Source organism: Typopeltis vanoorti, chromosome 6, assembly GCF_054136105.1.
Source record: "Typopeltis vanoorti isolate ZY-2024b chromosome 6, IOZ_Tvanoo_1.0, whole genome shotgun sequence".
In the NCBI taxonomy this organism is placed as follows: domain Eukaryota; kingdom Metazoa; phylum Arthropoda; class Arachnida; order Uropygi; family Thelyphonidae; genus Typopeltis; species Typopeltis vanoorti.
The window spans coordinates 76,956,178-76,978,385 of record NC_143554.1 but is presented as its reverse complement, the minus strand read 5'-3'; the positions used below and the strand labels follow the sequence as shown (position 1 = coordinate 76,978,385).

The following is a 22,208-nucleotide window of genomic DNA, read 5'->3' as shown; positions in this document are numbered from 1 at the left end:
AGTCTCTTCTTTTAAGCGAAACCACTTAATTGTCTTCATCCCATGGCAACCAGAAGTTCTTATCTTCGATCTTAATTTAAAGTCTGCGCACAGCAGTCGGTGTTGTTGTGCTACTTGATCTGTTGGAATTACCTTACAATTTGTCACAACCTTAAGATGTTTTCTTCTAGTCAAAATGTAGTCAATTTGTGAGCTGTTGTTACCACTTCTAAATGTTATCAAATGTTCTTCCCTCTTGAAGAAAAACGAGTTCACAATTGCCAGATCAAACGCTACTGCAAAGTCCACAACCCTCTCTCCTTCCTGGTTCATCATTCCCACTCCGTGGCCACCATGCACCCTTTCACAGTCTCTATTCTGTCTTCCTATGTGCCCGTTCAAGTCTCCTCTGACAATCACCATCTCATTTTCTTCCAATTCCCTCATTTCTTCATCTAACACGTTCCAGAACTCATCTTTTTCCTCTGCTGTACAACCAACTTGCAGGGCATATACACATAATACGACCACCCGCTCTTCTCCAAGACCCAATTTCATTCGCATGATCCTGTCGTTTCTTCTACCCACGTCCAGTACTTCACCCTTCATTCTGCCACACACCACAATTCCTACACCATTTCTTCCCTCGTTATTCGCTCCAGAGTAGAACAATTTATATCCATCTCCCAGTTCCTTTGCCTTTCCCCCTTTCCACCTTGTCTCCTGCACACATAAAATGTCCAACTTCCTCTTCCTCATCATGTCTGCCACCTCTCTTCCCCTTCCAGTCATGCTTCCAACATTCAGTGTTCCCACTCGCAACATCCTCTCCACCTGCTGGGCTCGCTTCTTTAACTGCACCCGCCCTTGATGCGGTAGCCCTCGTCCACTTCTCACAGCTGTAGGGCGATGTGGCTGCGCGTCGCTTAAGGGGTACGCCCTAGCCCTTATATCATTTTCTCTTCGACTCATAATCATAGTTTGAGTTGGCACTGAAGTTTTCCGACCGGATGCCCTTCGTGACATCAACCCTCGCATTTATCCGGGCTTGGGACCGGCACCTATTGAGGCTAGCTTGCCTCCTTCGGTAGCTGCATAAGACGAAATGACTTAGCAAGATAGGAAAGACTCACCCCTAGCCCTCGAATACTCTAATAGCATCAGGGGGAAGGAGCAAGGAGAGGAGAAAGAAGCAAAGAAAGAAGAGGAGGGACCAGTCTACAGAATAATATAACAGATATATATTACATGAAGTAAGGCATGGTCCAGCATCAGGTACCTCGGGTTTGCCATGCCCGTACTCACTAAAGTGAGCCCTTGAGTGAAACATGGTACTCAATGACGGTGTATAATAAATTTCACTGTCATCTTATTAATATTTATTATATTAATAAATTATTAATAGAGCCTGTGTAGTTTTGTGGAGGTAGTGTTTGCACTTTTCAGTCCTAAACCATTGAAGAAAGAGAGTCGTGAGTTCGATTCAAGTCGTCAACTAGAGGAACTTTTACTATGGTTTTCTTCGATCAGTTCCTGAGTTAGTTGATCTCTGGCACGGGCAAGCTTTTTTTTTCCCGGAAACTCGTTTTTTTTTTCTTCCTCCAGAAAACTCAAGAAAATTTCAAGAGTAAACTCAAGAAAATCGACCATAAAGCCCACGCTATTTCAGACATTAAAAATATTATGGTAGGGTTAGGGACTACGAGCTAGCGGTCTCTTCACCCATTTCACTTATACTACTGACAGCCTTGGGCCAGCTATCTCTGATTGGCTACTACTACTGAGTGGGCAGCTCTAATGGAGATTAAGCTGCCCACTCAGTATTCAAAAGTTAGGCTGATGAAATTATTGATAGAAATAAAATTATTCCTTATATTCTCATCTGTCCTTTATGACGATTAGAGTCGCTTAATGATGGGTTTACAACGAATGCAGCCAGCTCCTCACTCCTCTGCTGCACTCCCTAAAGGCAGGCATTCATGACTCCATATTCGTGTGTGTCTTGGCCTGTTTACTGTTTTGAGTGACGAACATCCCAAATTTCGGGGTGAAAAACCATCTACCCCATATGAGACCGGCTTACTCACTTTTAGTCGCAAAATACCAGATAAGGATTCCTTACATCATGGGCAGGAATCGAATCTAGGTCTTTCTGACCAAATGGCTTCGTCTATAGCATGATGTATTTATTTTTGCTACTATGTATTTATTTTTTATTGGTTTAATAAAATATACCAACTGAGCTACCAAGGCTCTATGAAATTATTAGTTTAAATAATTATAGTATAAATATATGATTATGTAAGTAATGTGGATATTAGATCCAGCATCATTACAAATCAGATATTTACTTTTAATGAATATTTGATATTTAAAATAAAACCATTACAGTAATTCCTCAATTAATGTACCCCTGATTAGTGCGTCATTTTTTTCGATATCCAAATTCGATTAATGTGCCTCTAAAATTCGAATAGTGCACCTATATACATCTTCAAAATAAATGCTACAGAATTTTAAAAAATTCGATCTATACATTTTTACGGCTAACTATTTTAAAAAATCCCTCACCAGAGAATGAAATAATGTAGTTACCGATTTAAAACATTTTACAAAGTTTAATGGCATACTACGCTACTTCCATGTACACTATACTCGAAATTTTTTATCACCAAAATTTATGTCGTCTGCTATAGTACGCCCACAGATTCTAGACACTTCGGCACTTCTGCGCATGTCACAAAAAGGAGAATCCATTCCGATAATAGGGTAATCAGTCCGTCTTCTGGGATGAGTTACTTATTATTAAAAAAAAAAAAAAAAAAAAAAAAAAAAAAAATCAGCTAACGCCTTTTTATTCCCGTATATACGGGAGTAGGTGAGGCCATTTAGCCCTATCTAACTTTTGGAGACTGAGTGGGCAGTTCAATCTCCACTGGTACCCAATCAGAGACAGATGGCCCAAGGCTATCACTAATTAAGCGGTACGCAGTGAAGAGAGATGGCTCAAATGTGCCGCCATCTCGTGGTCTCTAACCCTAACACAATATATTTAATGTCTGAAATAATGTGGGTTCTACGGTCGATTTTCTTGAGTTTACAGGACGAAAAACCCGAGTTTCCGGGAGGAAAAACCTGCTTGCCCGTGCCAGAGATCGACTAACTCGGGAACCGGTCGAAAAAAGGCTTAGAAAAATTTCCTCTAGTCGCCGACTAGACTCGAAACCAAGACTTCCTTCGTGCGGCCTAGCGCGATGGTGTGCAAACGCCACATCCACTGAGCTACACAGATTACACGTTGGAAAATTAACTTCTCTTTAATGATCATTGTAATTTTTAAAGTGGTAACTATATTACTTGTATAACAGTTGGGAAATTTTATCTATAAAGCACGTGATTTCGCGTGTTGGCGACCAATTCGTACGTCCTTCACATCTTTCTTCCCTTCAACGATAAGAGTTAATTAAATTCAAGAGTTAATTAAATCTCATTCTGAAGGATTGAGTGATTCCGACCTGCTAAATTTAGATGCACAGCAGAAAGATCCCGAAGAATATGAAGGAAATTTAATCACTGATACTCATCCAAAAGAGATTTCACAGAAACAATTTGAAAATATTTTTCGTGCAATCGAAGTTTTTAAGCAGCGATGTTTAGAGGCTGACCCTCATGAAGAGAGAAGCAGTAAAATTTGCAGAAGAGTAGAAGATGCAATAGGGCCATGCCGTAGGTTGTATGATAAAAAAGAAACAAAATGTCCACCAAACTACATTAGCTCAATTCTTTGTTAAGAAGTAGAATAATAAAATTTATATTCTGAATATGTTTTATTGTCTTTCAGCTTCATGGTTTTCCTTTAACTTGGCCCTGAGACTTACCTTAATTCTTTTATAAAAAAATTAAGGTTAAAAAAAAAGAGCTCTGAGGAACGAATTATACTTTTCCCCATAGATTATTATATTCGATTAGTGCGTTTTCGATTAATGCGCCTGTTTTCAAGAACGCATTAGGCGCACTAATCGAGGAATTGTTGTACTGTATTTATTAACGGCTAGATAAACCATCTATTTCATGTGCCATTGAAATTTGTGACGACAGGCGGCGTTTTTGCATAGAATAATATAATATGGTTTGTAACTGCTATTTTCAGTCTGTACGTTTGTCTGTTTAGATGTATGTTAATCAGTGGAACGTGCATTATTTTAGTTTATTAAAAAAATATGAGATAAGCACTATTGAAGCATTAGTGTCATAGCTTCAGAATCATATTTCGGAAGGAAGTATTTACAAACCCTAATTCATGTTTGCACGTACGAGCAACTTTGTGGTTTCTTAGATATTTACGCATTTGTCAATATGACTGTTCTGTAACAGTCCTTATTCAAACTTCAATACAAATGTTACAAACTAAATACATCGCAGAAAATCCAGTCTAGTTAAGATATATTCATAATTAATGATAACTGTTCAGACATTTACTGACTGCCTATCACATTTTGTGTGTGTGTATATATATATATATTACGTTCCGCTCATAAATATACTTTTAAACATACAAATGTATTTACATTACGTCATTAATCATACTTTAAACTATATATATTGGTCATAATGAAATTCACAACTTTTACCTACTTCAGAATTTTAAAATGTTTATTATAATAAATTTAGAAATGTCACAGATTTTTCTTTAGGGCTTTCTTGAGATAGGTGAAGTTAGGCGATATATGTTAAGGAATTATTTTTTAACTGGCTTGTTAGCAAAATAGATTGCTTCAAATGCCACTGCCAGCATGGATGTTTGTGAATGTTTTAGATGGTAGATGAATTTCATCATGTGGTTTGAGATTGTGACTTCATTTGGCTCCTGCATTTACACTCGCTTTTGTTCTGTCGGTGAATTTCACATTTACCAATAGCTTGTAGTTCAACAGAATTATTGACATACCCACACCTCCACTCATCTCCTGTTCATTTCTACAAACACATTCTGTCAAATATACTTTGCACTCATGATGGTAAACCTTTCTTGAAAAATTCACATAATTAATTACATTTGGCTTTTGCCCTATGGGACATACAGATCTTCATACTGCACGTTTGTCATCGTTCACTACAAGCTTCAAAATTTAGGAAAAAGAAATGTCTGTATCAAGCACACAAGGCTTCATAGTCACATTTATGCTACACTATGAAAAATAAACAAAATTATATCAAAACTATCAATATCGCTAATTATTACAAATATAAAACTTATATTTTTGACAGTAATTTCACGTCACCTTGGCACAAAGTGGCCCTCCAACAGAACTCTGAACTCTTAAATACTTGTACTGGATTTATGCAATAGTACAAGTCTGCAGGATTCCTTAACTAAATTTAATAATTACTATAACAAATTTGGAATTAAAATCATCAATAAAATAGACAAAGCATATGAAATTAAGTAGAAACATTATAAACATCAGCTATATTCTGATTGAAGAGCATATAGAATAAGCAAAGCTGATATGTCAAGGAGTCAGTCAGATAAATTTATGTGAATAAGAAAAAATTAGTCAAAACATTAAACTATCTATATATATAAGACAGTGTTCAAACCAATTTTAACTTATGAATCTGAGAGCTAGGTTAGAAGTAAGGCATGATCAAAGACTAGTTACAACTTATATGAGAGTTCTGATAAATTTAAGGGTTTAAACAGATGCATTAATGTAAATGCTTCATGTGATTTTGTTATAAAATCATATGAAGAATGAAGATATTAGAAAGAAACAATAAATTGTTAGCATTCATGAATTATGTAAGCTGAACTAATCTAAAGTGGTATATTTAGACCCAGTAAAGTAAAAAGCAATTGTCTAGTACTGTCATAGTATCCTGTATCCCCTTTGAGATATACCTGTCAGGAAATGATGATGGTGACTGATAGAGCAACATTAAACTTACATTTGAAATTAGAGTTGAAGTAATCAGACCCACCTATATTCAGTTCAGAGCAAAACAAATTTTCAGTTTTGCTGTGTAGTTTGATAGGTGCTACAAAAAAAGTTCTGTAGTAGGTTACACATGTACATTAAGTATATAAATAAATAATTTTTTTTTAAAATTAGATTTTTTTGGTTTTTCTTTATTCTGAAATGAAATAGTATGCATACATAATAAATTATATCACTTACAGAATCTACTTGAACATTTTAGTTGCTTTCGTGGGTTCTTTGCGCTGTGAGTAGTATTTGATTCATCGTTTGAAAATGATTTCATTATTATTAATGTTATTGTTTAGTTATCAAGATATGTGATTTGTCCATTGGATGGAGACACTTTGATTTGAATTCTGTCTGGGATGCAAGGTACCTTTTATAAGAGCTTTTCTTCTGAGGGTGTGTTAACTGTTTCATATGGAGCAGATAGATGTTGAAGAACACATGTGGTTAACATTGATAATATACTTGCTTCATAGTTATAGTAGTTACTTCAGCCATAATTGCAACAGGGTTTGGACAAATTATGCAAAATCCTATAACATTAAGAAGCAACACTGCTGTTTTGTTTTTTCTTGGAAAATATAATTTGTTACATTAAATTTTGTTATTAGAATGCCATTTATATTACTCATATTCTTCTGTGTTTTATTCAAATTAAAAAAGTTCTTTAGAAAGTTATTTATTTAATTAAATATTCTATTTTGTCCGGTCTGCAACTATTCATCAGTCAGCAAAAGCTACTTTCCATGGACAAGCGGACAAGCACATTTGTTGAGCACCGAACCACATCAAGCTTATTGAAGTATCTCTTTTCTTACATCTATTTTTTGTTGTTGTTGTTTGTTTCCTTGTATATGCCATCTTAAGGAAACCTGATACATAAGTTTTGCAATACAGTCAAAAACAATCTTATTTATTCATTTTGTAGGTGACATTTCACTTACAAAAGTTCTTCCTGCTGCCACTCTCTTCTTAACCTATTTTTAACCTTTATCAGTAATCCAAGAGATGAATTAAAAATTAAGTTTTGATGAAATGTTATTATAAACTTCATTACTATCTGGTAATAAAAGTGTTTCAAATTCTGAATAATCATTTCTGTGATTTTTGCTCTGCTCTTCAGCCATTATACTGTGTGTTTGAATCCCATTGAAGTCATGGATGTTTGTGAATGTTTTTAGGTTTTAAACAATTTTCTTGCATACTGGAGACTGGTTGGTAGCTTGTAATGTTTTATGTTTTATTATCAATGTAATGTTTTATATCAAAGTTGCATGTTTTATCTCAAAAATGTTTTGGATTATTTAATCCTTATCCTACCCATACTACTGGGCATTAATGAATTATTATTATTATACGGGCATCTCCATGGTGTCTGAAAATGTTTCATCACAGGAGACCCACTCTAATCACACAATCTATCATACCTCTCCTTGAATCTATTAGCAGACTCACAGCTGACTTGGGCAACCCATTCCACTCATTCACAACTCTCCAAGCAAAAAATCTAGTCTTCACATCCCTACTAACTACACCTTTATTCAACTTCCAGGGAGGACTCTTGTTCTGGTCTCTGGCCAAGTGCTGAAACATTTCCCCTGCATCAATTCTATAAAATCCTTTAATCAGCTTAAACATTTCTATTATATCCTCTCTTTTCCACACACACCCTCAATTGAGTCTATCCTCATAGGGAACATTCCATAGGCCACTAACCATCTTGATCACTTGCTTCTGAAACCTCTCTACTGCTTCCTCATCCCCAAAAAACCCAGGGAACCAGACTTGAGCAGTAATCCAGATGTGGGTGCTTCAAGTCCTTATAAAGAGGAATAACAACTTTCTTATCTCTACATTAATGTGTTCTTCAATAGCCAAGTAATCCTATGGGCTACCTTAGCAACCTTAGAAATATGTCTTCTAAACTTTAACTCTCTGTCTACCACCACCCCTAAATTATTATTATTATTATTATTATTATTTGTGACACCTCCAAGGAGTCCGAGGACTCATTGTGGGAGGACACCTACTGTACATCTCCGTCTCCACTTACCGAACCTCTATTATCAGTCAACTACATCAGCGTCATCTACCGCCCACCACAAGTATTTTTTGTATGTAAATTACATGCGATTTGTCTGTATAGACAAATCTAGAGATAAATCTCTAGATTTGTCTATTTCCTGGAGTACAGTGCCATCAATATGAAACATGACTTGTAATCTACTTTTCCCAAAATGCATAACTTTACATTTCTCCACGTTAAACTGCTGGCCTGGTTGGCTGAGTGGTTAGCATATCCACTCTCCAGCCAAGAGACTGCAAGTTTGAATCTCACTATGAGCATATATGTTTGTGATTGCAATATATGCAATGTGTGGAAAGGGAATCTGTGACCCTACCACTTATTCTAGCAGAGGATTTCACTCACAAAACTCAGTGAGGTACAGCATTGTCTACAGACGTCAAATGTGAATATATATATTTTTTTTCACATTAAACTGACACCCATATCACCCACAAACAGCTGAATATTTCCTTTCAGGTAATTTCCTATATCACTTATGTACAAATTAAACAGCAATGATCTAAACACTGAACCTTGCAACACACCACTAGCGACCTGTTTTCGCCTCAGTTTTGCCCCTCCGTATACCACTTTCAATATCTGTCCAACAGCCACCCTCTTATCCACTTAACCAGTGTTATGTCCATTCCCATTTCTTCCAGTTTGCATGAAAGAGTTTCATGCAGTATTCTGTCGAATGCCTTTGCAAAACCCAGCAAAATCATCGGGTAACCATTTCCTTTATCCAACTCAGCTGTTACTCTGTTATAAAAGTTACCCTTCACAAAGCCATGTTCAGTATCATATTTTTATCTACCCATTCTTGAATTCTCTTTTTGACTGATTTTTCTAGTACTTTTACTACCAATCATGAGATACTGCAGTCTTAGAACCGAAATAATTCCCTGCAAGGGAATTATTTTGCCCTCTTTCCACTCACTTTCAAAGAAATTCTGCCAGAGCTGAGGCTTAAATTAAATAGCCTAGTCAGAGGCATTGCCAGTTCTCTTGCGCATTCTCGCAAAACCCTAGCTGATATCCTCTAATGCAACAGCTGTATTTACATTGAGATTCTGCAATATCCTAAGAAACTCCGATTTATCCACCTTTCTTTCCACATCAGTGTCTGTCACATATGTGAAAGCAGTAGCCATACTGTGATAATATGCCCTCACAGTGGTCACTCAGTAACTCAGTTGAGTTACTGAGTGAATTATAATGAATGATAAGTTTAAAACTCTTTGTGGATGGGATTTATGCAAAAGTAAACGAAATACATTCATAAGGGAGAAAATAAATTTTTCTAACAAGAATGAAGAGTTTTTATCAACTGTAAACATTAACATGTTAAGCTCATAGATTTTATTAAATATTACTTCTGCATATTTTCCTGTTTTTCTTTGGGTGGCAGGAATATTTACATAAAGATCAAAATGCTTCAAACATCAATTATATTTTACAAATTGAAAAATATTGAACAGTCAGTTGGTATGCACATCATTAAACACCCCATGCACCGAAGACCTAATACATACATTTTCAGCTGTATATTGTGGCGTAAAACTTGTAGGTGATGGCTGGCATAACATAGGTCTTGTATGTTACATACACAAATTGAAGACTTTCAAAAGTACAAGGTGATCAAAATTAAAGTATCTCTGTTTAAGGCCTAGTGGAGTGCCATCCAGTGATCCATATGCTGCAAAACTTTGCAGGAATACATTGTGCATCATGCCAAAACAATATCTCTTAGAAGGGAGTACCTTGAGTAGACATATAAATACAAAATCAATATGGAAAATCTCACGTAAAAAGATTTTTTTAATAGTATAATTTTCACATGTGTGTCACAGGCATCTTCAGTACATGTTAAGCTCAAATTAAACAATAACTGACAATTCCAAAAAGTGCCACCTAAGTAGCTAGTGTAAGATAACTAAAAAGGTCAATAAAATTTCCTAACAAAAAAAAAAAAACTATATATACAATAAAAAGTTAGGAAAGATTAGCTGATTTAACATCTTAATTATCTAGGTGTCTACCAGATTCCTTGCTCTTGTGGATTATCTTATTTCGGACAAACAGGAAGATCTGCCTCTATTTGACTAGAAGAACACCAGTCTTATATTCAGTATCTTAAACCTGAACAGTCTGGACTTGGTTTACGTCTATCCCCCTTTATGAGAGATGGTACTTTACAAATCAGCTAATCTTTCCTAACTTTTTTTTTTTTAGAAAATTTTATTGACTTTTTTTTTAGTTATCTTACACTAGCTACTTAGGTGGCGCTTTTTGGAATTGTCAGTTATTGTTTAATTTGAGCTTAACATGTACTGAAGATGCCTGTGACACACTGGAGAAAATTTTTGTATTTAAAACAATATCTGATGAGAAAAAAAGTAGTTCCAAAATTCACCGCCATTTCCCCTTCATTCTGGTTGTCAATACCATCCACAGAGATTGCACTAACCTTGTCCCAACATGCTTTGCTCGTGGTGTACTACCTAAACAATTTCAATGCTGTTGCTGCACTCTGCAAATTTCATCACTCAATTTCAAAGGAATTCCATATTGAGCAAATGTCAGTGAGGTCCACTATTTCCATGCTCTCTGCAACAAACAACTAGTCATTTGAAGAAATGGCACGTTGGGAGTTATACCTGGCAGAGGTTGCAAACCAATCAGTTCACAACAAGTGAATGAAATTGCTGATGCCATTGTGGAACAAGCCATAAATAAAGGTGTTAGTTCCTGGAGTGCATATGCTGTATCAAGATATATGAATGTGCCTTACACAACTGTCTGGAAAATTCTGCAGAATATTTGGCATTTCTACCCATTGATACCCAGGAGTTGCACCTGCAGGACTTTAAAAAGTCATCTGACATTTGCTTTAACATTCCTTGCTCGAGTGGAGTTGGATGTTGCTTGGCCATGGATGATTTTGTGGGGAGATGAGGCTCACTTTCACCTGAACAGAGCTGTGAATACCCACAACTGCAGGGTATCAGTTATGCAAAACCTGCATGCAATCCAACAAATTCCTTTGCATCCACTTAAAGTTACTGTCTGGTTTATGCATATTTACAGCTTCATTTTTCATTGGAACATTCATCTTTGAGGACATTCACCAGTCAGGTCATATGACCTGCTCAGTTACTACTGAGAGGTATTGCAATATGATAAAGAATTTTGTTCTGCCACAGCCACAACAGTGCTTGTGCATGAATTGTCATTTCCATGCAGAATGCATCCACTCAACACATCAGTCAATCTCTACTGGAGAGCTGTTCTTTAAGAATATTTCGCAGAAGCCAGAATGATCAGCCGTGTATTTTGCCCTGCATAGTCACCTTGTATACCTGATCTGACCCCCTCCCCCCGTGACTTCTGGCCCTGGGGTTTCTCAAAGACAAGGTTTATTGGGATCATCCTGATAACTTGACAGCATAATGCAGTATGTGCACAGCATCAGTCCTGATCAGCTATATTCTGCTATTGAACACACACTATGCAAAGGATGCAGTTTGTGGCATATCAGGAAGGGCAGCACATTGAACAGTAACAGCCTGTGAATGCATAATGAAAGTGAATAAAAATGTGTTATTTAGCTTGTGTTGTTTTTCTCCTTCTTACATGTACAAAAAAATTACTACATCTACATTCTTTACACCATACAGTGCCCCTGGTTGTGAATTTTGGAACTGTATTTTTTTTTTTCTCTCAGATATCGCTTCCATATGATGCAGAATGTATTCCTACAAAGTTTCACAGCATTTGGATCACTGGGTGGCACTTCACAAGGCTTTAAACAGAGATACTTTAATTTTGATCACCTTGTATAATTCCATGGTTTCTCTTGGTATGTGAGCAGATTACCTCAGAAAGTGGTTTCCTCCAAGTAAGGCATAGAGGCAGATGGCCAGTCTACACAGTCTTGCCATAAATACTGTTACAACTTCCTGCAGCCCTCAGAATTGCATGAGCCTGGTTATGTTAGTGGCACTGTGTGAAGCCAACATTCATGTGTTTATCAGTAGAGGGAGAGAGAGAGAGAGATGAGATTGTTGCCTAGCTTTATAGGTTAACATGCAGTAAGGTGATATGAGAACCTTGTAGCTGTAATAGCACTTCACAATGTTGAAATGCAGCCGCCTGTTATTTTCAACACACTAAACACACCTCGGTAGGATGTTTGTGTATCAGACTGTTAACCGTTATAACAATATAGAAGGCATATATGACCACCAAAAACAAGTTGGCCATGCTCTGTTAGGATGCAACAGCTTGTGAGGACTGTGAAGGTCTGCCTCTGCCATAATCCAGTGAGAATGCAGAAAGTGATGTCTTGAGAGATGAACGTTTCACAGAGAATGATTTCACATGAACTAATTGATGACTGGGAGTGAGAGCCTATCGTCATTTCATTCTACTGGACACTTCCTGACACCACAATTTATACAGTAGAGGAGATGATAAAATTAAAAGCACTTCTACAGTGGTACATACACTAACAACAAACACAGAGATATCGTCTTCACAGATGAGAAAGTTTTCAACACACTTCCATTGAAGAGTTGTTTAACCACCAAAACGATTGGGTGTATGCCCCGGATGGTCGCACAGCACATGGCATAGCACTCAGGATTCAGAGAGGTCATCACCCTGTATCAGTGATGGATTGATGGGAGTGACCTGTCAGGAGTACTCAAGTTGCATTTCTGTGAGAAAGAGTCAAACCTCCACCAGAGTGTATCAAGACACCTTGCTGGAACCTGTTGTATGGCCTCTGAACAACACCTTGTTTCACAGTAAACAGTGGACCTTCCAACAGGACTCAGCCCCTGCATACAAGGTGAAGGCCACACAACAGTGGTTGAAGGCTAACGTGCCTGACCACATATTACCATCCAATTGCCATCTGGAAGTCTCGATCTGAATCCCTTGGACTTCAGATTGTGGTAGGAGCTTGAGACAGTAGCCACCAAGAAACAGCACTCCAGAATCACCAGCCTGAAGATGGATTTGGAGTGAGCAGTGGCAATGTTTTTTTTCCGTTGGATGTTGTGGATACTGCCATCAATATGTGGCCTCACAGACTTCGGGTGTGCGTGAAGGCAGAAGAGGAGGACATTTCGAACATTGAGTGCTGCTATATGCATGATATCATGTAGTTTGTGAGTATGCTGAAAGCTTTAAATGATTAATTGTTTATGTGCTGTTCAAGTTGTAACAATATGTATATATATATATATATATATATATATATATTGGGGTGCTCGTGCCTACTCCCCCCCCCCCCCCCCCCGAGTTCCGGGCTGGTAAGACAAAAAATGTGACATAAAAGCGTTTCAAATTTCGGCTTATCTTTTTATATATATTTGGTATCTTTAACATATATATATATATATATATATATATATATATATATATATATATATATATATATATATATATGGCTACACTAGATATAGTATGATGTTTTGAGTGAATGTGCAATGAGACATCTTTTTTTTCTCTCTCTCTTTATAATATCACTTATGTGTTCTTTTTTTACAGATTTGAAAAAAACCCTCTTCCAGTTTGACCTATGTAGACCTTTCTGCAGAAACATTAGAACAGGTTACATGCTGAAGTACAAAGCTGCTGGAAATTATGATCAACTTAGGAGAATGCTATCTTTGGTCCCATAGTATCAGTTATTGAATGAGAAAAAAGGTCAGTAATGCATGGGAATCTTGAAAAAGTGCTTAAAATGAGGAGGTATCTGAATGTATCCCTAGTGTTCGAAGAATAAATAGTTTGGGAGTGAAATGGATGTGCAAGCTTATTAAACAAGATCCACAAGAAGAAAATGATGTGGAAAGAATATTGTGAGAATAAGAGTGAGAAGAGTTATGAAATATATAAAGCACAGGCCAGTAAAGTAATGAGTATTGTGCAGAAAGCCAAATTGAAGTATGAAAAGAAATTGGCTATGCAGACTAAAGGCAATCCAAAAGAATTTTATCATTATGCCACAAACAAAAGAAAGAAAGAATGAATGTGGAAGTATAACTTGACTGAATGCAGATGGTATTCTATTGTCAGAAGCTAATGAGATTGTTCATTTAACGAGTGCTCACTTCGTTAAAATATATCAACCAGGTGTATGTAACATAGTGCTACTGCTATATTAGATGAAGAGTTAGAGGTGTATGAAAATAAGATTGAAGAGCTGTTGCATAACCTGGACAAGAATTTGTCAATTGAGATGGAATATCAGCACGTTTGCTAAAGGAATGTTCAGCCAAATTGGCTAAGCCTGCCACATGTTTTTATAACTTGAGTCTCAGCTCAGGAATGGAAGGAATGTATGATAGTTTTTATTATTATTATTACCACCTCAAGACCTCATGGAGTCAAAGACTCATCTGTACAAAGGTGGTGCAAAAAACTGATGTGTCTAACTACCAACCTATCAATATTTCTGATGTGAGTGAAGATTTTAGAGAAGTTGGTAAGAACTTGCATAGAGAAATGGGTAGACAAACAAGCTATACTCTGCAAGGAGCAGCATTAGTTTACTAAGAAAGTCATGTTTTAGCAGTTTGCTCATGTTTTATAACAGTGCTATGGCCAAGTTGGATATATAGGGAATGGATACACTATGATAATGTTGGATTTTTCTAAGGCATTTGTTAGGATACTACGTGGGAGGCTGTTGCATAAACTGGAGAATATGAGATTGTAATATAAACTCTTGACTTGGATCAGTGGATGGTTAACACAGATATCAAAAAGTGGTATACAGGGAGGTTATGAATCTGCCAGATTTAAGATGACCAGTGGTGTAGCTCATGGGTCAGTCCTTGGATCATTGTTGTTCAGTCTATACATTACCCCCCCCCCCCCCAACTGGCCATGATGTCTATAGGCGTCCAGGTAAATCTGGATACAATTCTGTAACACCTGTTGAATAACATGGATAAGAAGTGCAATTTGGTCTCACTATTTCATCCACTTCAGCTGCTAGGGAGGTTAATGACATTATGAAGGGTCTAACAGGAGATGTGCAATTGTTTGCCAGTGATGCAAAGATAGGCAGGCAATCAGGAGTACCAATGATATCTGGCACTTACAAAATGATTTGAATAGGCTGGAAATTGGGGCAAATGGAAATGGCTGTCAGTTTAAGGTTAGTAAGTGTAAAGTTATGCACTTTGGCTTGATGAGATTTCCCATGGTATATTATATTAGCAGGGCTATGCTGCAAGAAACTAATAATTATGGCTAGAGATCTTGGCATAATGGTGGATAGGAATTTGAAGTTCAAAGGTCACATAGCAAAAGTTGCACATACAACGCATAGGATAATTGTGATTTTGAAGCAAACCTTGACATGTAAGGAAAGGAAGTCATTTTGCAAGGCCTTTATAAAGTGGAATATGCACTAAGTGGGATTAGAGCACTATAAAACAGAAGAAGATACATTTCAGTACTTATTTCATACTATGAATAATTTCTATATATTTGTTGTTTTCAGAATGTTACAACGTGCCTAGATTTATAATTTTTATTCTGTAAATGTTATTGAACCAGACAATTTATGTATATTTTTAAATGTTCATTATTTTAATTTTATTATTATTTATTTATTTCATTTTGACAAGTTAGGTTTCGGATGCCAGAACGTGAGTTTATCCTCTAGTTGTTGTCTTTAGGCCACATGAAAATGGAGAAACAGACACTTTTAAAAATTAAAAAAGAAATTTTGAATATGAAAAATGAACTGGTAACACCAGAGAGCATACTAACTAGAGAACCACAGCCTTTTCCTACCGATATGCAGGAGGAAATAAGGTTTCCTATGAAGAGAACAAAAGTTGCTAAACCACGTACTCCAAAGAAAAAAACATCAGTAGCATCTAAGACAGGAGTGAAAAAGAGACAGTGTGCAAAAAATAAAGTACTAGTCCAGGTTTGTATATTTTCTTTTTAATTTAACAACTAATAATCTATCATATAATAATCTATTATAAACAGAGTAACCAGTTTATTGGTAGATTCCTTGTTATTCATTGAATCTATAGCTTTGTCAAAAAAAAAAAAAAAAAATTAATGATTTTTGACAAAGGTCATTCAAAAATGTAAATATCAGGGAGTAGTAGTACATTTATGAGTAATATTTGTTAACTCCCCCCTGCCACACACACACACACACACCAAAAAAAAAATTAGTTTTCACCTTCACTTGATATTTGGAATATCAAAAATCCATAAATCTAATAATCCTCTCTGATTCATTATAGATGGTAATTTCTGTGGTATATTCTCCTTTATATTAGCCAGACAATTAGCAAAATCTGTACCCCTTTTACTGTTGTATGTCTTTTTATATAAAAAAATTATACCCCATTTTAAATCTTCTCTAATCCAAAATTTAATTTTAAGCAAATCTGATATTATAGTCAGTTTTGATATCACTTCTCTCTTTGCCTAACTGACTCCTTATCATTAAATTGAAAATCTATTCACCCTTCTGATATCATTGACCTCTACAATTTTTGTTTATCCATACTGGTTACATCACTTTAAAAAAAAAACTAAACCTACAAACAGAGAAAGAATATAGTCAGGGTTATATTCTCTCCCCAAGCAGATTATGCAGGAAGAAATATGAGGGCTCTTCACTATTATGTAGATATATTTTTTTATGTATATTTCTAATATATCTAATATTTCTGTATATATATATATATATATATATATATATATCTAATGAACAGATCATTCATTGTATAATAAATACTATGAGAATTTGTTCTTTATTGAGTTTGAGTGTTATGATTAATGGATTTATAACTGATCATTAATTATAAATAACTTGTGATTATGAGTTATTTATAATTATGAGTTTGACAGTACTCTTCATTCCTCTTCTGCATTGAGAAACCCAGTAGTACTCAAATGATAGAAGCCTCACAATCTTCCATAACCAGTGACTTAAATACTGATCTCCTCAACTTCCTCACAAGTGATGAAAACAACTTAGTAAATTTCATTGCTATAAAAATTCAGGCATGCCTTATTCTCCACAAGAAAGATCGTACTTTTGATAATCTTTCAATTTCCTTTCAAGATCAGGCTTTCTTTTCTTGTGCCGACTGTCACATCCAGTTTTTCATGTACCAAAGATATCACATACATGTTTAGCCTCTAAAAAGCTTGGTGTTCTTTTCCATTCTAAACATTATTTCTTTTCCTCTCAACTCCTAACACTTTATAAGTCTTACATCTGACCAACCTTGGAATATTGTTCCCACATTTGGGATGGTGCACCCAAAACCTCCCTAAGAATTCTTGATGATATACATAAGATGGTAATCTGCTTAATTGGGTGGCCCTTCCCTCACAGACTCCCTTCAGTGATTTTCTCATAGGTGCTTTGTTTCTGCACTGTGCCTTTTCTATAGGTACATCCATGGGCATTGCTCTTCTGAATTAGCTACTACCATTCCTCCACTTTCTTCTAACCATGTTAGACTAGAGCAGCCTCTGGCCAACACCCAAACACTGTTTGGCTCCAAACATACTGAACAAAATTCTCATCACCTTCTTTCATTCCATCCACCTCATTTCTTTGGAACAATCTTCCCCATACTGTTTTTCCCCTCTGAGTTCAACCTCTAATTCTATAAGAAATGTATCAACAGATTACTTTTCTCCATAAATACTTACCTATACATGGTACATGTTGGCCTGGTTGGCCGACATGTACCATGTCGTTACCATATCCACTCTATAGCCAAAAGGCTGCGGGTTCAAATTCTGCTATGGACATATTTGTGATTGTCTCTGAAAATACTAGTGGTGGTGATGGGCGGTAGATGGCATTGATGTAGATGATGCAGTTTGCAGTTGTTGGTGGATTTGAGTGGTGGAGACAGAGAGTTATAGAGTAGGTGCCCTTCCTCGATGAGTCTTTGGACTCCCTGGAGGTCAGATAATAATAATAATACATGGTACTGTTGTGTTATAGGTCCTGTGACCTTTAATGTGAGGGATCATTATAAAAAAAAATCATTTATATATTTAATTATTGAGAAATACTTTAGATAACTTTGGTATGCTTTATATAAGATAGAATAAATTTTAGTTTCTCAAATGCAGCTAATTTGAAGAACGCATTGAATGAAGGCAGAGAGCTCTTTGGTACTTCAGTGCTCATTTAGAGAGTCATTGCTTCAATTTATGACATGACATATAGCTGTCAATGCTGGTAGTTTTTAGAATAAGATGTGTTCATAGTAATGGAGTTTATTAATAGTAAAAATTAGATACAAATATTGTGCTTTAAGTTTCTTAAAACCATCATCGTGTTAAAAGTTTATTTTTCACTTGGTTAGACTATAATAAATTTAGTTTAATCCTTTATCCAAGTGTGAGCAGACAAAGTTTGTGCTTGAAAGTATCTTCAGGACTGGGGTAAGGTGGTACAGGTGGAGATGACCTTGCTAATCCTTCTGCCTGATATCTCCACTTGGGCCTGGCTCCCACTGAAGAGACCTCAATAAAGGTCGAAACTAGTTTGGGTAGTGGCTCTTCCCTTAATGCATAACATTATACATATCCACAAGGAGATGTGTTTTGCATTATGGGAGATACTGAGATAGGAGTGATGTTAACTTGCCCCACCTTTGCAATGAGTTTCCCAGTGTTGTACCACCTTACCCCAGTCCTGAAGATACTTTCAGGCACAAACTTTGTTTGCTCGCACTTGGATAAAAGATTAAACTAAATTTATTATAGTTTATCCATGTGAAAAATAAATTTTCAATATCTTTCTCTAAATCCAGAGTAATTTAATAAAAAGGTGGCACACCGTTTGGCAACTCCTATAGGTGGAGATGACCTTGCTAATGCTTCTGCCTGGTATCTCCACTTGGGCCTGGCTCCTGCTGAAGAGACCTCAAAAGGTTGAAACTAGTATGGGTAGTGGCCCTTCCCTTAATGCACAACATTATACATATTCACAAGGAGATGTGTTTTGCATTATTGGAGATACTGAGATAGGAGTGATGTTAACTTGCCCCACCTTTGCAACGAGTTGCCTGGTGTTGTACCACCTTACCCCAGTCCTGAAGATACTTTCAGGTGCAAACTTTTTTTGCTCACACTTGGATAAAGGATTAAACTAAATTTATCATCATCGTGTTAATGAGTGATTAATTCAATTGAAAATTATAAGTGCACAGAGAATGATATATTTTTCTGTGTATAGTTGGTTAGAGCTCCAGATTAAAAATTTTATAGGATATAACACACATGCATGCCTATGTAATGTTAAAAAAAATTAAGAAATGCAGTTTTTAATGACAGTTTCTCCTGTTTTTGTCATCAAAGCTTTGGTAGTGGGATCAAGATTTGGAAAATGAAGAACTCTGCACTTTCTTTGAAGAAACATTTACATTTTTAGGTGTTTCTGTGTAGAAGCTTAGCATTATCTCAAAGGATCCTATGGGTAGCATTATCAATTCCATGTTTTGCAAAACCAGACTTATGTATATTTAGTTCAATGTAAGATTGGTCTTCACCATCAATAGCATACTTTGAGATAATGTCAAGCTGCTGCATAGGGGCATGTACATATTTGAATGTCTTTTTAAAGAAAGTGCTGAAGTTCTTCATAATTCAAATTGTAATCTGCAGTTTGATCTTTCTATCTGAAAAATATGGGAAATTGCTAGTAAAATCTGTATTTCTTAATTTTTTTAATATATTATTATCATCATCAACTCATTGAGGGAGACCATGCAGCACGAACAACAGCTATCATACCTTTGCTTAAACTCATTCAACTAGATGTACTCACTTCAACAGGCAGATTGTTCCACTCACTAAGAGAAAATCTAGCTTTCACCTCTTTCTCTACTGCACACGAATTTCCATGTCCCTTGTCTAGTCATACTTCCATATAATGAAAACTTTCATCAGCTGATATCCTGTAACACCTTTTCGGAGGTGTTACAGCTTTGCCAGAATGCACACTCTCAATCTCTTCTCGATGATGATGATATTCCCGATATCATACTTGTAACTCTTCTTTGCATTCCTCTCTATAGTTTCTTTATACTCTTGGAACCCAGAGACCATACCCACACATAATACTCCATGTAAAGTCATATAAAAGTCCTGAAAATAGGCAAAATGACTTCATTATCATTAATGATGCCAATTAATTATATTCTTGTTTAATCCTTTATTCAAGTGTGAGCAAAGTTTGTGCATGAAGTTTTTTCAAGATTAGGCTACTTGTATATAGAGGCTAATGACTTCACAGTAATTGCCTTCATATCCCATAAATCAAAGCATACATCCTTATGGTTGTGTATAATGCTGTGCATTATGGGAAGGACCACTACCAAAACCAGTTTTGACTTTTGTATAGGTAAAGGGTCTTATCCAAAAACTAGGTGATCCCTCAGATCACTCTAACCTCAATGAGTAACTTGAAGGATCTTATAACTGCCTATGTTGTATTAAACGTTTCTGCCAGACAAACCCTGCAGAAGGTTCAGCTCCATTCAGTGGCAACCAAAAATGAACCACTAAGCCAAGCATCAACCTCAACAAGCCACCAGCAAGAACTGCTTATTTCCCAGGGTAAGGCATCCACCAAAGGGTTCTAATACATGTCACGTCAGTAGAAATTGTATCATAGGCAAGCACCCAATGGAATGCATTGATCAAGACCATTTCATTTGGCCCCACATCTATGGAAAACCATATTGGTAAGAGCCAGACCCATAAGAGATACCAAGGTTTGAACTTTGAACTTAATTGGTTGATGGACTGAGTCCTTGACTCTTTATCCCTTCATCTGGATTTTAGATTGTGGGTGATGAGATTATTGTGGGTAATTTACTTGCTCATTGTGAGCATTGAGGCTGTATCAGCGTTCTCTTACGATGGAGGATTTCGTTTTTTTTTTGTTTGAAACAATCTGAGGGCTTGTAGTCCACTGCCTGTCGAACTAGCCGATTTGGGTGATTGTGAAGAATTTCTCCAATGCTTGTCATGTAGGTCTTAATATCTGGAAGATTGGCTTCTGATGTGACTGGATGTTTCTGATGAACCATGGGGCATTAAATGCCATTCTTAGGCATTTATTCTGTATTATCTGAAGTCTGTTGATGTTGCTTTTAGTCGTGTGACCCCAGGTTGGAGAGGCATAAGTTAGTTGCAGTCTGATTACCGATTTGAAAAGGAGGATTTTGTTGCTTATGCTTAGGAAGCTGTTCCTATTCAAAAGTGGATATAGCTGTGCTATGGTCTGACTTGCCTTAGTGGCGACACTATCTATATATGACTTGAAGTTTAGACATCTATCAAGATGAACTCCCAGATATTTGGTAGAATTGCATCAAGGGATGATTTTACCAAACATTTGTATGTTTGGTAAAATCATGTATTCGGTTCTGCTTTACGTCTGGTGAAAAGTCTGCAGAGCTTTTTGTTTGGATTAATTGCGATATGCCACTTGGTGTACCACTCCTCCAATTCATTGACTGCTCTCTGCAGCTTGATTGTGGTCAGGTGTGGACGTAGGGATCTGGCTATAATGATTGTGTCATCGGCATATAGAGCGGTGATAGCTGGAGACAGTTTGGAGAGATCTGCCATGTATATGGAGAAGAGTAAGGGAGATAGCAGAGAGCCTTGAGTTACAGCCGTGATTCTCCTCTCTGTGGATCTGATACCGTTGAGTTTTATTTTAAATTTTCTGTTATTTAGATATGATTTGATAAGTAGAACTAGTGGTAATGGAATACCAACTTCGTGTAGTTTAAAAATGAGTCCGTGATGCCACACTCTATCAAATGCCTGAGTGATGTCCAGGAAAACTGCGCCAGAGTGTTGGTGCCATTCATACTCTTGGGTTATATGTTCGATAACTCTATAAATTTGTAGCATTGTGGAGTGATATTTCCTAAAGCCGAATTGTTCATCTTGAATGACAAGGCTATTGGTCTGTAATTTTCAGGAAACTGTATTTTTTCCAGGTTTGGGAATTAGGAAAATGTCGGCAATTTTCCATCGCTCTGGGAAATAATTTAGTCGGAGAATGGCATTAATGATGGCTACCAGATGCATAACCCCTTTGCGGGGAAGTAACTTGAGTACCTTGTTTG

At 36.5% G+C, this 22,208-nt stretch overlaps 1 protein-coding gene across 3 annotated transcripts in view; it reads left to right on the top strand.

The window, feature by feature from the left end:
• Positions 1–4,166: 4,166 nt before the first annotated feature.
• Positions 4,167–22,208, top strand: part of LOC150105593 (S1 RNA-binding domain-containing protein 1) — a 425,600-nt gene continuing 407,558 nt past the window's right edge. For 2 of the 3 annotated variants that reach the window (XM_090394265.1, XM_090394264.1), the window contains exons 1-3: positions 4,209–4,289; positions 13,594–13,752; positions 15,691–15,994. In XM_090394265.1, coding sequence (XP_090250391.1) covers positions 15,743–15,994 — 252 coding nt within the window. In that variant the 5' untranslated portion in view covers positions 4,209–4,289; positions 13,594–13,752; positions 15,691–15,742. Of the gene's footprint in view, positions 4,290–13,593; positions 13,753–15,690; positions 15,995–22,208 lie in introns of all 3 variants that reach the window. The other variant, XM_090394266.1, reaches the window with a different exon arrangement.